Source organism: Schistocerca gregaria, chromosome 1, assembly GCF_023897955.1.
Source record: "Schistocerca gregaria isolate iqSchGreg1 chromosome 1, iqSchGreg1.2, whole genome shotgun sequence".
NCBI lineage: Eukaryota > Metazoa > Arthropoda > Insecta > Orthoptera > Acrididae > Schistocerca > Schistocerca gregaria.
Genome location: NC_064920.1, coordinates 435,964,732 through 435,981,960, shown reverse-complemented (window position 1 = coordinate 435,981,960; position 17,229 = coordinate 435,964,732). Strand labels below are relative to the sequence as shown.

The 17,229-nt window shown below is 38.1% G+C and overlaps 1 protein-coding gene across 1 annotated transcript in view; it reads left to right on the top strand.

Annotated features, from left to right (window-relative positions):
* The window catches only part of LOC126351382 (leucine carboxyl methyltransferase 1), a 75,222-nt gene extending 58,351 nt beyond the window's left edge, over nt 1-16,871 (top strand). The window contains exon 5 of the mRNA XM_050002598.1: nt 11,332-16,871. Coding sequence (XP_049858555.1) covers nt 11,332-11,530 — 199 coding nt within the window. The 3' untranslated portion in view covers nt 11,531-16,871. The remainder of the gene's footprint in view (nt 1-11,331) is intronic.
* Nucleotides 16,872-17,229: the final 358 nt, after the last annotated feature.

The following is a 17,229-nucleotide window of genomic DNA, read 5'->3' as shown; positions in this document are numbered from 1 at the left end:
ATTTTTCATAATGCCAGACAAAAGAGAGGCCTTAGTGATCCCTGGCTGTAGATTACACACAGTGGTTACAATCTAGGCCTCCTACAGATGTTTCATTCATTTTGAAAGCACTATGTTACCCAAAGTATTCTGTTGACAAATATGGTTGATGTATGAATAGAACAGTAAACTCACCAAGTTTGCATTTTGCACCCTACATATGTTCTATGAGTGTCCGTCTGGTCATATATTGCATGTCAAGTGGTAGTCAAGTTCATTCTGTACCTGTAGCAACATCCTGTCAGTGGTCATCGCAGCAACGTTGATGTGTTCTCTGAGCTTTTCTAGTGTTCTTGGCTCAGTGGAAATAGTCTCAAGACAATAGGTCAGATGACGTTGGGGGAGGGGGGGGGGGGGGCAAGGGAATTGAGCCCCATCATCGGCACCAACACTTCGAAACAGATGATATGGAAGTTCCATAATTCAGGTAGATATGGAACTTCATCATTCAGATAGCGACATTAACCTTCAGTGAATCTCATTATGAACCATAATTTCACAAGGATTTTCAGTGCCCCACTCTCTCACATTTTGGCAGTTAATGTATCCAGACAAATGGAAGATTGCACATTTTCCAGCACACAAAAACTCCTCTTTCTTTATTGCTATTTTGTCAATGTGCTGAACTTGTAATGCCAGCTGGTGGGCATGTTGGAAACATGGTGAGTTTACAGATTAGTCATGGATCATAGATCAGTCATAGTTGTACATATAATACTTTGAAAAATATAGAACTTTGAAAACGAATAAATCTCTTTATTATCCCTTTATATTGCTGCACAGCCAACCTCTTTAAAAGTCCTGTTAACAATGTCAGGGCGAGGTCTGCAACACTACTAAGATGGAAACAAGAAGTATGTGCTCACATTAACTGTATTGTGATCAGGGAGGAGAAGTGGTGCAGGAATGGGGACACCCTTATACCCATGTGAAGTTCCTGAAGCAAATTTTGCCTCATTCAGGTGCTGCCACTGTCAGTTGCAGTCAGAACAATGAAAACAATGCTGTTAATTATTATTGTATTGACTGCTACCCTCTATTTTATTATCTGAGCAGCACATTTGGTATGAAAGGCCTTGGCCAAAATACAGTCAACTCCTGCCGTTTCAAAAACTAATGCCAGTTAGAAACATGGATTCAGAAAGGCAGAAAACTCTGTTGGTTACAACAGGCAGCACTATTAAACTGACATTATGAACTCCCTATATGTACATATGTGAGAGTGATTCAGGTAATTTTTTACTGAGAACACACTTTACAATATTTTGTTCATTATAACATCATCAGTATGTTAGTAGGTCTATACGTTTCTGTGGAATATCTAGGTATCATCCACAAAGAGATTAAACAAATATCTATTAATAAACAATTTGCCACATTCCTATAAATACGGGCATCATGTCAGTTGGTATCGTGTATGAAGGATATGCATCTGGTACACTTTCCTAACTATATTGGGTGTTGAATGAAAGATTATTATTATTATTATTATTATTGTGTTTTGCAAAAATTACCTGTAACAAGTACATGAGTTCCTTCGTCTAACTTCTGAAAGATGAAACCACCGTGGATTAAAATAGTTTCATGATACAGAGATTACATCTGTGACACAGAATTTAAAAAAGCAGGAGTGCCACTTTACAATACCATGCCTGGAACACATTTTTTAGTGTTTACACTGTAATCATATTACAAGTGATCAGCCCTTTATTTATGAGGTATAGCATGTTTTCACAAATGCTGAACACAGATGTTGTTCATTTTTCTTATAAAATGACTAGCATTATGTGACACAGTAAAATATTGTGATACATTGATGGAGAAGTATGGTCCATGTTGTACTTAGTGGTGGAACTTGGAAATGTGATATTGCACACATGAGAGAATGAGCACACTGTAGTGGTGATTTATGAAGCAAGGAAGTAACTTCACATCATAAAATTTATAATGCAGAGTTACAGCAAGTTAAAGCAAATAATAACAATTATATACCAGATACTTTTTGCCAAATTTTATGAAAACCTAATGAGAACTCTTCTAAACCCCTTACTGCCTAATGAGCAACATGATAGATGGAACAAACGCAAGTGGGTAGTAGGGCCCTGGTTGCCTACCATTCAAAATTTCCAGACATTCATGACAATATGTAAACAAAGATACTGTAAATATGCGCTATGGGTTAACTTAAATTAGCAAAATAACATAAAAAACGATAGAAAAAATTGCACTATGTTAAGTAACAGTTCATTCTGTCACCCAAAAACCAGGCAGCATGACTGATTGTGGGGCCCTTAGGTTGTTTAATATATGTACTACTGAGAAAACACAAATTTGGTATGTGAATTGTTTATTGAAATTTGTAATACAAGCAAAGACAACCACTTATCGAGAACTGATGTGTGGTGCACAGAAACACGTAGTGGAGAACAGTTAGGCTTGTGCTCTTTGTTTTGTAAAAGTACAAACAACCACCCAAATACATATATATGCATGCAGTGTTAGCAAGACTGATTATTGATAGCAATTGCCTGGGTAGATGGGGATGAGGTAGAGAATGGCATTTTGAGTTGAGGAGAGGTAGTGTGGGTCAGGTCTTTTGCCAGATGACAGCAGCTGCACAACAAGGTGAAAGGTGTTCAGAGGATAGAGCATATAAGGGATAGAGAGAGGTAGGAGAGGAGAAATGGAGGGAGGGAGAGAGTATGGGAGAAGACTGAAAAAAGGGTGAGAGAAGAGGGGCGGGGCAGGGAGGGGACAGACAATGCAGTATGTAATCTGCTGGATAGGGAAGGGGTGGTGTGGGCAAAAGAGAGAAGGAAATGGGTAACATGAGGCAGTGAGAAAAAAAGTTAAGAGAACATTTCAACGAGGGGAATTGTGAGAACACAGCATATACTGGAGACACAGTTCCCGTGTGCACAATTCAGAGAAGGTTGTGCTGGAAGGGAGTAGTCAAATGGTCCACATAGTGAAGCAACTGTTGAAGTTGACAGTGTAGTGTTGGCAACATGTTTGCAAATGGATGGCCAACCTTGTAGCTTGCCACAGTTTGGCAATGGCCAATCGTGCGAGTGGACAGCTGGTTAGTTGTCATGCCCACATAGAATGCTCTACAGTAATTGCAGAATAGCTGATAAGTAATGTGGCTGCTTATTGGCAAGAGATACCTGTGACTGGAATGCAGTAGTTGGTGATGGGCGGATGTATAGGACAGGGCACCTTGGTCAATCACAAGGGAATGACCCATATGCTGCAGGATTGGAGTACTGATGGATAAGGATATTCTGTAGGTTGGGTGGGCAGCATAACACTACTTTGGGTGATGGTGTATAGGATTTTGAGTAGGATATCCTTCATCTCAGGTCGCAGTGACAGGTAGTCAGAACCCTGGTGAAGGATGTGGCTGAGCCTTTCAAGGTAGGGTGATACTGGGTGATTAGAATGGCTGGTTAACAGGTTTTGTAGTGCTTTGAGAATTTTGGAGTAAATTCTAGAACCACTTGGACATCCACCATTTTGAACACTTGATATTTTAGACGTGAGTGGGGGAAACAAATACACCCTACTGCGCATTGCCTATTTGTAAGTGCAGCTTAAAAAAGGGGGGGGGGGGGACAGTTATGAGAAAAAGATGGACCCGGTAGCCGAACACTGGCAGACAAGTACCTGCTGTATGGTCCACAGTGTGTCCGTGTACGGGTCGAGAAGAACAAGGAACCTTTATGTAGTATTCTGTGCATTTTAGTGTGTCTGTTGATTGTAAAAATACAAATGAACTATTGAATATAGATTTCTATGTCCATTCATGTATTGGACTCGTTTAAGAGTAGAGACGTTTGAATTACTTCATGTCTTGGCTGTGAACGAAGCAAGACACATGTATGCTATTTGAATATGTGTAAATGAGTCTAATGTTTAAGGAATAAATTAGTTTGCAGAAGTTATTATCTGTGAAAGTTGAAAATATATAGTGATTGAACTGAAAAGTATTTTACGAGTACCAAAATTATTTCAAGGATAGAGAAGTATTTTAATAAATTCCTTCAACCAGCTATAGTCTTCGGAGAAGAAGTGTTTGGGTGATCGATGTAGCTGATTACCCAGAGAAGAGGATGGGCTACATCCAACGTACAAGTTAACTGAATTGAAAAACATGTGTGCCTTGCAACCCAATACCACACTGTCTATTGTCGTCCGAAAAACATTTGAACGTGGTCACCCAAGTGACAGGACCTGAAGAAAACTGGAATTTTAAGGCAGAAACAGGAAGAAACTATTTTTCCATAGCAACTAGGCCTAACAACATACAATAACTATTTCCAGTAATTGTATTGAGTCCAATAAACCAATGGAAGAAAGTTGCTAATGCGACACAGTAAAAGATGAGAGAAAGTAATAGTGGCAAAAAACTGAAGAGAAGACCTCAAACTTTTGACTAAGAAGATTGAGTGTGAAGAGTACGCAGCCTTCACACACTTACATCACACTGACGCCGACGCAGTAACCAGCCACTGATGCCGACTGAACCAACTTCTGCTCACCGGTGCTGACTCTGCAGCCGCTTGCTGACGATGACGCTAAAACCAACATTCGACGCTGCCGGCCCCATTGCTGTCCTCTAGCGCTGATTACACATTTGCCCACCAACACAGCTAGAACTCTACGCTGAGTGAGCGGAAAACAATTATTATTTGGTAAAGTTGAGGGAACTGTTGAATGATAAACTGTCAGTGTAGTTATTATACTCAGGGGTGATTTTTTTTAATGATCACCAGAGCTAAGAGTAAAACGAATATGGAATAAGGACAGCAACTAGCAGAACCAGTCACAGCTATTAAAGTGAGTAGGGAAATGCCAGACTTGTCTGAATTAGTGAATTTAATTGAAGCCCAGCAAGCAGATTCAGCAGCTGTAAACGCTCAAATTGTTGATTTAAGAAAGGAGATAGGCTCAGTACATTCTAGATTAGATGCTAAGTTAGATCACCAGAGAACAGAGTCAAATGCTCAAAATGCTTCATTGAGATGAACTGAGTGTGAATTTAAGTAAAAATTTAGAAGCCCAGCGTGCTGTTTTAAATGTTCAGTCTTAAATTAGATTCAGTGAATACCTAACTAAATATTAAATTAGATGCTCAAGAGTTAAGGAATGAATTAGCTTGCAGAAGTTATTGTCTGTGAATGTTGAAAATATATAGTGATTGAACTGAAAAGTATTTTACAAATACCAAAATTATTTCAAGGATAGAGATGTATTTTAATAAATTCCTTTAACTTGCTATAGTCTTCAGAGAAGAAGCTTTTGGGAGATCGACAGCTGATTACCCAGAGTAGAGGATCGGCTACACACAATGTGCAAGTTAACTGAATTGAGAGTCGTGTGTGCTTAGCAACCCAATACCACACTGTCTCTCGTCTGAAAATCATTAGAGTTTGCTGGTGACAGAGGAGGCAATGGCACAGGAGATCAGTTTGTGGATGAGTTGGGTAGGATCTTGCCTGTCAGTAAATGCTTTAGTAAGATATATCAACATATTTCAACAACTCCTGCTTTCCACTGTAGATGTGGTATCCCTGGGTGGCGAGACTTTTTTTAACAGGGAACGGGTGACAACTGTCAAAGTGGAGGTATTGTTGGTGGTTGGTGCACTCAATATGAATTGACACATTTATGGAACCATCTGAGAGGTGCAGATCAACATCTTGGACAGTGGCTTATTTAGTTGAGAAGGACCAGGTGAATCAGATTTTGGGAGTAGTCATTAAGGTTCTAGAGGAAGGAGCAAAGGTTGCCTCTGCCACGAGTCCAAATAATGAAATTATCATCAGTGAATCTGAGCCAGACGAAGGGTTTTAGGTGTGTACTGGATAGGAAGGGTTCCTCCAAATGGTCCATAAATAATTTTGCATAGGATGGTGCCATGTGATTACCCATGGCAGTATCAAGGGGCTGTTTATACATTTGGCCTTTGAAAGTGAATTAGTTATGTGTCAGGATGTGGTTGGTTTGGAGGATGAGACAAGAGGTAGTGGGTTTGGTGTCAGGAGGATGCATAGAAAGGCAGTGTGGGATTTTAGTGTGTAAGGTCATCACATCCACAGTGACCACCAGGACTCTGATGGTAAAATGGAACAGGAACTGTGAAGGTGGTGAAGGGAGTGGGCAGTGTTTTTAGTGTAGGATGGGAGGTTAAGAGCAATGGTTTGGTTAACAAAGACAGATACTTGTTCAGTGGGAGCATCATAACCAGCCTCGATGGGACAGCCAGTGGGAAGATCTGTGGGCTTACGTCTGTGAAGTAAGTAAAAGGTAGTAGTGTGAGTGTGGGGAAGAGGGGGGGGGGGGGTTGCTGGTGTGGGGAGGGAGATGGATTCAGTTGTCAGGTATTGTAATAGAAGGCCTTGAGGAAGTGCTGGACTTTTGGTGTTAGATCATGGCTGTAATGTTTGTATGCAAAGATGTCTGAAAATTGTCAGAGACCCTCAGTCACACAGTCACTACAATTCATGACCACTGTGGTGGAGCCTATTGAAATGATAGATCTTCTTGTTGTTGTTGTTGTCTTCAGTCCTGAGACTGGTTTGATGCAGCTCTCCATGCTACTCTATCCTGTGCAAGCTGCTTCATCTCCCAGTACCTACTGCAACCTACATCCTTCTGAATCTGCTTAGTGTACTTATCTCTCGGTCTCCCTCTACGATTTTTACCCTCCACGCTGCCCTCCAATGCTAAATTTGTGATCCCTTGATGCCTCAAAACATGTCCTACCAACCGATCCCTTCTTCTAGTCAAGTTGTGCCACAAACTTCTCTTCTCCCCAATCCTATTCAATACCTCCTCATTAGTTACGTGATCTATCCACCTTATCTTCAGTATTCTTCTGTAGCACCACATTTCGAAAGCTTCTATTCTCTTCTTGTCCAAACTAGTTATCGTCCATGTTTCACTTCCATACATGGCTACACTCCAAACAAATACTTTCAGAAACGACTTCCTGATACATAGATCTATATTCGATGTTAACAAATTTCTCTTCTTCAGAAACGCTTTCCTTGCCATTGCCAGTCTACATTTTATATCCTCTCTACTTCGACCATCATCAGTTATTTTACTTCCTAAATAGCAAAACTCCTTTACTACTTTAAGTGTCTCATTTCCTAATCTAATTCCCTCAGCATCACCCGATTTAATTTGACTACATTCCATTATCCTCGTTTTGCTTTTGTTAATGTTCATCTTATATCCTCCTTTCAAGACACTGTCCATTCCGTTCAACTGCTCTTCCAAGTCCTTTGCCGTCTCTGACAGAATTACAATGTCATCGGCGAACCTCAAAGTTTTTACTTCGTCTCCATGAATTTTAATACCTACTCCAAATTTTTCTTTTGTTTCCTTTACTGCTTGCTCAATATACAGATTGAATAACATCGGGGAGAGGCTACAACCCTGTCTCACTCCTTTCCCAACCACTGCTTCCCTTTCATGCCCCTCGACTCTTATTACTGCCATCTGGTTTCTGTACAAATTATAAATAGCCTTTCGCTCCCTGTATTTTACCCCTGCCACCTTTAGAATTTGAAAAAGAGTATTCCAGTCAACATTGTCAAAAGCTTTCTCTAAGTCTACAAATGCTAGAAACGTAGGTTTGCCTTTTCTTAATCTTTCTTCTAAAATAAGTCGTAAGGTCAGTATTGCCTCACGTGTTCCAACATTTCGACGGAATCCAAACTGATCCTCCCCGAGGTCTGCATCTACCAGTTTTTCCATTCGTCTGTAAAGAATTCGCGTTAGTATTTTGCAGACGTGGCTTATTAAACTGATAGTTCGGTAATTTCCACATCTGTCAGCACCTGCTTTCTTTGGGATTGGAATTATTATATTCTTCTTGAAGTCTGAGGGTATTTCGCCTGTCTCATACATCTTGCTCACCAGCTGGTAGAGTTTTGTCATGACTGGCTCTCCCAAGGCCGTCAGTAGTTCTAATGGAATGTTGTCTACTCCGGGGGCCTTGTTTCGACTCAGGTCTTTCAGTGCTCTGTCAAACTCTTCACGCAGTATCGTATCTCCCATTTCGTCTTCATCTACATCCTCTTCTATTTCCATAATATTGTCCTCAAGTACATCGCCCTTGTATAAACCTTCTATATACTCCTTCCACCTTTCTACCTTCCCTTCTTTGCTTAGAACTGGGCTGCCATCTGAGCTCTTGATATTCATACACGTGGTTCTCTTCTCTCCAAAGGTCTCTTTAATTTTCCTGTAGGCAGTATCTATCTTACCCCTAGTGAGATAAGCTTCTACATCCTTACATTTGTCCTCTAGCCATCCCTGTTTAGCCATTTTGCACTTCCTGTCGATCTCATTTTTGAGACGTCTGTATTCCTTTTTGCCTGCTTCATTTACTGCATTTTTATATTTTCTCCTTTCATCAATTAAATTCAATATTTCTTCTGTTACCCAAGGATTTCTAGCAGCCCTCGTCTTTGTACCTACTTTATCCTCTGCTGCCTTCACTACTACATCCCTCAGAGCTACCCATTCTTCTTCTACTGTATTTCTTTCCCCTATTCCTGTCAATTGTTCCCTTATGCTCTCTCTGAAACTCTGTACAACCTCTGGTTCTTTCAGTTTATCCAGGTCCCATCTCCTTAATTTCCCACATTTTTGCAGTTTCTTCAGTTTTAATCTACAGGTCATAACCAATAGATTGTGGTCAGAGTCCACATCTGCCCCTGGAAATGTCTTACAACTTAAAACCTGGTTCCTAAATCTCTGTCTTACCATTATATAATCTATTTGATACCTTTTAGTATCTCCAGGGTTCTTCCACGTATACAACCTTCTTTCATGATTCTTAAACCAAGTGTTAGCTATGATTAAGTTGTGCTCTGTGCAAAATTCTACTAGGCGGCTTCCTCTTTCATTTCTTAGCCCCAATCCATATTCACCTACTATATTTCCTTCTCTCCCTTTTCCTACACTCGAATTCCAGTCACCCATTACTATTAAATTTTCGTCTCCCTTCACTATCTGAATAATTTCTTTTATTTCATCGTACATTTCTTCAATTTCTTCATCATCTGCAGAGCTAGTTGGCATATAAACTTGTAGTACTGTAGTAGGTGTGGGCTTCGTATCTATCTTGGCCACAATAATGCGTTCACTATGCTGTCTGTAGTAGCTTACCCGCATTCCTATTTTCCTATTCATTATTAAACCTACTCCTGCATTACCCCTATTTGATTTAGTGTTTATAACCCTGTAGTCACCTGACCAGAAGTCTTGTTCCTCCTGCCACCGAACTTCACTAATTCCCACTATATCTAACTTTAACCTATCCATTTCCCTTTTTAAATTTTCTAACCTACCTGCCCGATTAAGGGATCTGACATTCCACGCTCCGATCCGTAGAACGCCAGTTTTCTTTCTCCTGATAACGACATCCTCCTGAGTAGTCCCCGCCCGGAGATCCGAATGGGGGACTATTTTACCTCCGGAATATTTTACCCAAGAGGATGCCATCATCATTTAATCATACAGTAAAGCTGCATGTCCTCGGGAAAAATTACGGCTGTAGTTTCCCCTTGCTTTCAGCCGTTCGCAGTACCAGCACAGCAAGGCCGTTTTGGTTAATGTTGCAAGGCCAGATCAGTCAATCATCCAGACTGTTGCCCCTGCAACTACTGAAAAGGCTGCTGCCCCTCTTCAGGAACCACACGTTTGTCTGGCCTCTCAACAGATACCCCTCCGTTATGGTTGCACCTACGGTACGGCCATCTGTATCGCTGAGGCACGCAAGCCTCCCCACCAACGGCAAGGTCCATGGTTCATGGGGGGGAGATCTTCTTATAGAAACAGTAAATGACTTTAAGTTGTTTTGGAGGAAGTGGGTTGGGTAGCTAGTGGCTTGGAATGCGGCAAGTGGTTTGCTGGCTAGAAATGTGAGAGAGAGGGCTGGCAGCTGCATGGGCTAGGGATGTGATGCGTGGGCATCGGCAAAAAGTTAACATGTGACACATTGTTTGGAGCCAGTGTTCTGTGTCCATTACAAAGGCAAGGGGGAAGATGAGTGATGTGGACGGACAATACAAGAGAAACAAATTAGATGTAGATTATGAAACAGTGTCATGGATGACACCATGGTTAGGGTGGAAGGGGACCGTTAGGCAGTATAAATATAGTAGGAAAGTTCTGGTGGAGTATAGATACTTAAAGAGTAAAGGACAACAGTCGTCAAAAAGGAGAAGTGATGTAGGTCATTCCCCACAATGGTAGCAATACCTCTGTAAAAAGACGTGTTTGCTAATATCTCCTGTGGTATGAATGTGTTTATTTCAGGAATGGCTTTTTCTGTACTATTCACTTCCATGATTGAGTGACTCGTCTTGCGATTTCCTTTCACCCTAAGCCTCATGCCACCCTTCCTTTGGTTCCCTCTCATAATTTACATCTACTGTTTGTCTGCTGTAGTGTCCATCTGCACCTCTTCCTACGTTTTCCATCTCGCCTTTGTTACTCACACTCTTCACCAGCTGTGACCAGTATGATCATGCATGACTTTTGTTCTGACACCTGTGTGTCACTTGTATAGCTTGTGCACTTGCCACTTCACTCCCACAGTCCTAGCTAGCAAACTGGCTGCCTCCCTCTGAGCTGCTCACTTCCAAGCCCCAACACCTCTTCGTGCCCCCCCCCCCTCTCCCCCCCCCCCCTCCCCCCATCCCTCCCCACCCCCTCACACTCTCTGCTCTTTGCACCTGACAGAACTGGTCCTCCTGCCAAACTGCAGTCCCGGTATTGTCTGTCCAGGTGGCATTATGAAGGGGGGCATGCAAGTGTGTATTTGTACTGTAGTTCGAGAAAGGATTTATTCTAAAATTCTCTCTTTGCGTGTGTGCCTGTCAACAACTCAGTGCTTTTCCTTTTCGGTGAATGGTCTTCTTTACTCCTAATTTATTTATTTTTTCTTTGAGTGGTAGAGAAAGCAAGCAATTACCTGAAGTTTAACTAAATTGAGAAGGTGAGACTGTGAGCTTTTATTACATATAAAGGTATGTGAGGAAGCACCAAGTGTATTATCAATTGAAACAGTTTTATCATCTTATTTCTTCATTTCTTAAAATTCTGTCAGCTTTGCAACGCCTTGTGGTTCAGTATCACCATTTTTCCTCGTTGTCCTTGTATTTCCAACAACTTAACATGAATACCTCTCACAACTTATTTTATCATTATTATTCTTGTTGCTAATATCACAACTATCACCACCATCACAATTCTTTCTCTGTGCTGCAGGTTTTTGAATGCGTCTTGGGATGGGGCTCGAGCTTGGGACATGGTGCAGATATATTCAGCTCTTCCTGCTTCAGAACGACAACGTATAGAGCGCATAGAATTTTTGGATGAACAAGAACTGCTAACACAGTTATTCCAACATTACTGCATTGTAATAGCCTGGAAGGGTGAGATATTCAGTGACATTGACATAACATAAATCCATTTAGGCTACATTTTTTATGAAATACTGCAGTATTAATTAGACATTAATTAATTTTATATATACGTAGCTTCATGCTTGTCTGAACCAGAAGTCCTACTACTGCCAAGAATATAATAAGCTGTAGATTGAATCTCTGATAAGAGGTAATTTTGTGAAAGAAAACCCTACTCAGAGACAAGACTCTGCTGAATGAAGCTGCTATTATCCCTTAGTGGCAATGTGTGTAGTATTAATTCTGGTGTTTGGCTACCTTATCAGCTGCAATACCAGGAAGCAGGATAGAAGGATGTATGAGAGAAGCAAAAGTGCATGGAAAATGCTGGTGAGCTCAGTGTGAGATTTGATGTGCAGGGCACAGATCATACATAGGGCTTGACTGGCTTTGATTTTCTACAAATTTTCATTTTCATGAAGCATATGGATAAATTTCCATAAATCTCCTGAGTTTCAGGTGAAATTGGTGTTGACGTCTACTTAATTCCATTCTGCATTTTATTTTTCCTTAAAAGAGCCACAGTCTGAACAATAAAGTTACCTGTAAACAGTTTTCCCTTTATATTAATGTGCAAGTCAGTTTTAACTGTTAGGCAAGTGGGACCATTCCACTGAAACTTTTAATATTAAAATATATATGTTTCCTTAATGTGTGTATGATTTGCGAACAAGAACAACATCTATAAAGTTTATGTTTTTGCATAACATATGCCGTATAACTTTTTCTGTATCATGTTTTACGTTCACATATTCTAGACATTTTGTGCTTCATGTTTCTTCTTGGCACTGCATAATACATAAAGGTAATACATAAAGTAAATAATGCATGCCAGTCACTGCAAGAACATTATTTCTAATCTACATTTAAACTGCTATTTTACAAAGCCGTAGAAAGATCAAACTGGGCTAATAATGCAATAATCAAGTGTTACAAACCTATGGTGCTATCAGTTACAATTCTGCTAATGTGTTCTAGCTCCTGTACTGAGTGATGAATCATTACTTTCTCTCTATCATGTTCTTAGCAGTTAACATGTAATATGTTGACCTTGTAGCATCATTTCACTAGAGGCATGTATGAAACATTTCCTACATATTTGAAAAGTTGTCTTTATTTTTTCCAGAGGACCTTTATGATACAAAAGATGCTCAAATTTCCCCTGTCAATAAGAACATTCCATAAACAAACAGTGTGGCTGGTTCATGCCAAGTATTTATTATGTCAGAAGTGATATATTTGAAATTAATTTACATGTCTTCAGATGTGTAATGTTATTAGAACCATATTGTCTAAGCTCTGTTGAAGTCAATAAGAATGTTTTGTGCACCAGTCTTTGTCAAACATACACATTGAATTATCTTTATATATTGAAATATTCTGCATCTTGTTTAAAATAATCTGAAACATCACTAAGAAATATATAAATGGTGTGCAACACATCAGTGAATTGGTTAATTGTTGAATTGATAGAAAACTTCAAAAATGAGCTTCATTTTGGAGTAATAAATTAAAAAGATATATCTTTCCTTGTCTGTAAGTTATTTGGTTTGCATCAGAATGTTTTAGTCAGTGCTGTTTGTTATATATTTGAGAATTTATTTTGAGAAAAATGCCACCAATCTTTTATTCTCTTTATTAACATCACAAATCATTATTTTCCATTCTGTGCCTGAGACATTCTCATAAAAGATTTTGTTGAATTGTTGTACATTCTTTAAAGCCTTCTATTTCTCTCTCTCTTTTTTTTACTGTTTATGACAAACTGTGGAATTTGTAAAGTGATAAATAGGCCCTCGAAATTTCTAGTATTTTCCTTCTTTATATTAGTCAATTTTGTCTTTGGAGTAACTGTTAGTGCACTTATTATTCATAGTGCTGTGAGGAAAGACAATTGCTCATGGTTTAGGCCAAATGTGAGAACAGAGAATGCGCACGTAAACATAGAGTGGAATTATATAGCTCATTTTACAAAAAGGGATTTGAGATCACACTTGAACTCAGTCAGCGACAAAACTTGATGTAATTATTTACAAGTTCAAATATTTATTCGTTTACTCACATAACTGTGATCCAAGCTCCTGTGATTCTATATGATGTTTCTGTTCAGTCATTGATTTTCTCCATGCAGCTTGATGATCTTAAATTTTTGACATCTTAGGTATGTGAAGTGTTCAGGATTATGTATAAAGTTCCATCTTTATTTATTGCAAAAAAAAATTCAATCATGGAAGTGAATAGTACAGAGAAAGCAATTGCTTAAATACATTCATGTAATGGAAGAGATTGTGCCTTGAAAGAGACGTACAGGATATGGCTACACTTATTACACAGATACTCCTACATTGTTGGGAATGCTACATCACTCAGGGTCTTTTTACATAAGTATGAATAATTTGCCCATGGTACACTTTTTTCAGTTATACAGTTGTAGTAGGTTACCTGTGACACAGTTAATGTGTTAAGATGGCCTCACAATTTGAAGTTAGCAGAGTCATTTATGAAATTCCTCTCTCTTAAAGTTTAGTGGCTGCACTGGATGTAAGGGCTGTAGGTTGTTGCTTCATCTTGTTGGCTACCGTTAGTATCCTAAAATTGGTAGGGAGAGCAACTCAGTAATTTTATTTATTTATTTTTAAATCTAGGTTAGTAACCTACTCAACATTAGTTCTTTTCTGAATGGATATACAGATTTTTCAGACAAAAGTGAAATCATGTGGTGTGGTGTTTTCAGTACTTCACAGTGCTGCCAACTCATAATTATAAGATGCCACTTTTTAATACTGTTTACTTTGTGTGTTCTTAAAAATATATATATATATATATATATATATATGGGAAGAATGAAACACTGCACGATTGGCTATGAAAACCAGCTTTGGCTAAAGAAAATAGTTAAGCCTGAGTAATATCGTCCTACCGTGTCAGTGCAATACATGTGTTGAAATAAATGAGTCATCCATTCTTTGTTGTACATATGTACTGTTTCAAATTCTAGTCTTTGCAAAGGCATAAATGATTATGTAGACTAATATTTAGTGATAACCAAAGATTTAGTATTAAAGTCTCAGATAAAGTTTAAGAACCTTCTTGATATTATGCTTCTTGCAATATTCATTGTTGCAATAATTCATACTTTTTCAAATCATCTATTTCAAAACTTGCTGTAGTTACGTGAAGTATGGTTCAGGATCCATGACAAGATATATGACCCTCAATTTACAGACTAATCTCCACTTTGTTCAGGCAGTACAAGACAATATCAGACTATGTGCCCTTGCATATATTACTATTATTATTATCATTAGTATTGCAATTAGTGTTTTGTCTTGCATAAATTTGCAGTGTATAGAGGCTACATTAGAATCCAGATAAACAGTTTTACTCACTTCAGTAGTTATATTTATTTTTCACATAAACAATATTTGATTCTGGTAGGTTTATTTTAGAGATCTTCTACCATGTATGCTTCATGAAAGTGAGTAGGAATTCTGAGATTGGAATGTTGCTGTTATTTCTTTTTAATTGTGCGTTTTCATGAAAGTAGAAGGAAAGTGTACCTCACATCCATCACAAATTTTGTAAGAGGGAGTAATATTATGTTTTGTATTACTATTGTGTTTTGTATTAGTGAAGAAACAAAGCAACCAAAATTCTATTGCTTGAAATATGTTATTTTTTCTTCCTGGAATGAGACAGTAAGTCTGCCAGTCACACATTTATTCTTGTGACAATTTATGAATAACTTTGATTCCAGGTTTCTGTTAGGGTTGCAGAAATATTTCTAAATATCTTTATCTCTCCTTGACATTGATTAATACTGCAGTATACATAATAAAATAAATTTTATTAGTCCATCGATAAAATGTTTAAATATTTATATCTGATTATTTAAATATTTTATTTTCGATTTGGTTACCGTTTCATGTGTTCTTTGCATATTTATCAGTGTGTGTCATTGATTCATGTAGTAGAGATTTGTCATTTATATTGTTAATGCAGTATAACTTTTTCATGATGTATCACATGCAGTTACATGAAGATTAACATTCTGCTTGTGATATTAAATGGCTGTGTATCTTTCATGCTAGCATGTGTTAATAATGTAAGACTGTTGTTATTGCATAAAGTCTCACAATGTTCAGGTACCCTATGAAATAGAAAATATGTGGTGAGTTGATGTTAAATACCATGCCTGTTGAACTGACTGGTGTGGATAAAAGGAAAAAAAATAGATTTAACACTGGAATGTACCATATAAGTGACTTTTGCATTATGATCAGCCTTTTAGAACACTTTCCTGGGGTAGTGGGTGAATGTTTCACTTGATAGTTCATTACATTATGATTGTCTAATTATATCACTATATGTATTTGTCCAGTGGAAATTGTAGGTATAAAATGCTGTTGTATTGATACCTATGGTAACCAATCTTCTTATATTTTCAGATGTGAATTAATGATTTGTAAGCATTATATATTAAAATATCATTTCTGTCTGCTTACATTTCTTCAGTTTTTTTTTTTTTTTTCAATTGAGTTCCTGTTTTTATTTTCAATTTATTGATTTTCTGTTACATTTCATTCCAACTCCCTGTGAATTAGTAATAAAAAATTTTATTTTATTAATTTGATTGCTGGGTGGAATGTTGTAGTATAAATCACTAACTATGAAAGAAAAATTTATCATGTGAAATATGAGAGTTTTGAGTAGTTGTAGATTTCTGTTATAAAGACTTCCTTATATACTAATCTGAGTACAAGACATTTCGTTCTTGTCTTGATTATGCCTTTGTCAGTGAGTTTATTTGTCATTCTGACATTTCATAATTGGTGAGAGATACTATTTGCATTGGCATTTGTGTTCTATGATATCAATATGTGAAGTCAACATGTGGATGTGAAGTGTATAATCCAAGTTTTTCGTGCCGTGCCAATGTTAAAGAACATTTCAATATCTGTAATAAAATCAATCTGGGTTGAGTCCACAGACCTTAGCATTACAACCTGTTATATGAATATTTTAATAAATAGCCTCATTCCATGTCACATAGAATTACAAATTCTTAAAATTCTTGTTTGAAATTAAAACATGATGAACCAGTGATTAAATGTGTCTCAAGTTAAAAGCCTTCACATGTGTAAAGAAACAGATTGTGATCTAAAAATTTGTCGAAGTTGACTTGAGTCCAAGAATTGTTCTCAAGTTCTCCAACATATTATAATGAGCATAGTAGCAATTTATGCCCTTTTTGTGTATGGTATATTTTGTAAAAACATTTTTCTCTTAAACAATGGAGTACTGTAACTAACTGATCATAATACATTAACAGTAAACCCAGAATTTCTAAATTATTTGCTTATGAGTGCCTCCTCCCCTTCCCCAAAGACTAGCTACTGTTAGTAACATTGATAAACCTTCTTGCTTCTCCCATTCATTCAATCATTTTCATTCATTCATCCCTCATGTTTCAAAGGTTCAGGTCTCATTAAGTCCTTCATAGATGGACACCATCCCCCAAATCTAGCCAGCCTACAAATTTCCTGCATCATATCACACATCCCAAATCCTCTCATCACCTTCAAGAAACAGCTGCAGAGGAGCTCTCCCTTCATCACTCAGTATGATCCTGGACTAGAACAACTGAACAATATGCTTCACCAGGCTTTGACTACATATCATCGTGTACTCTTGATGAATA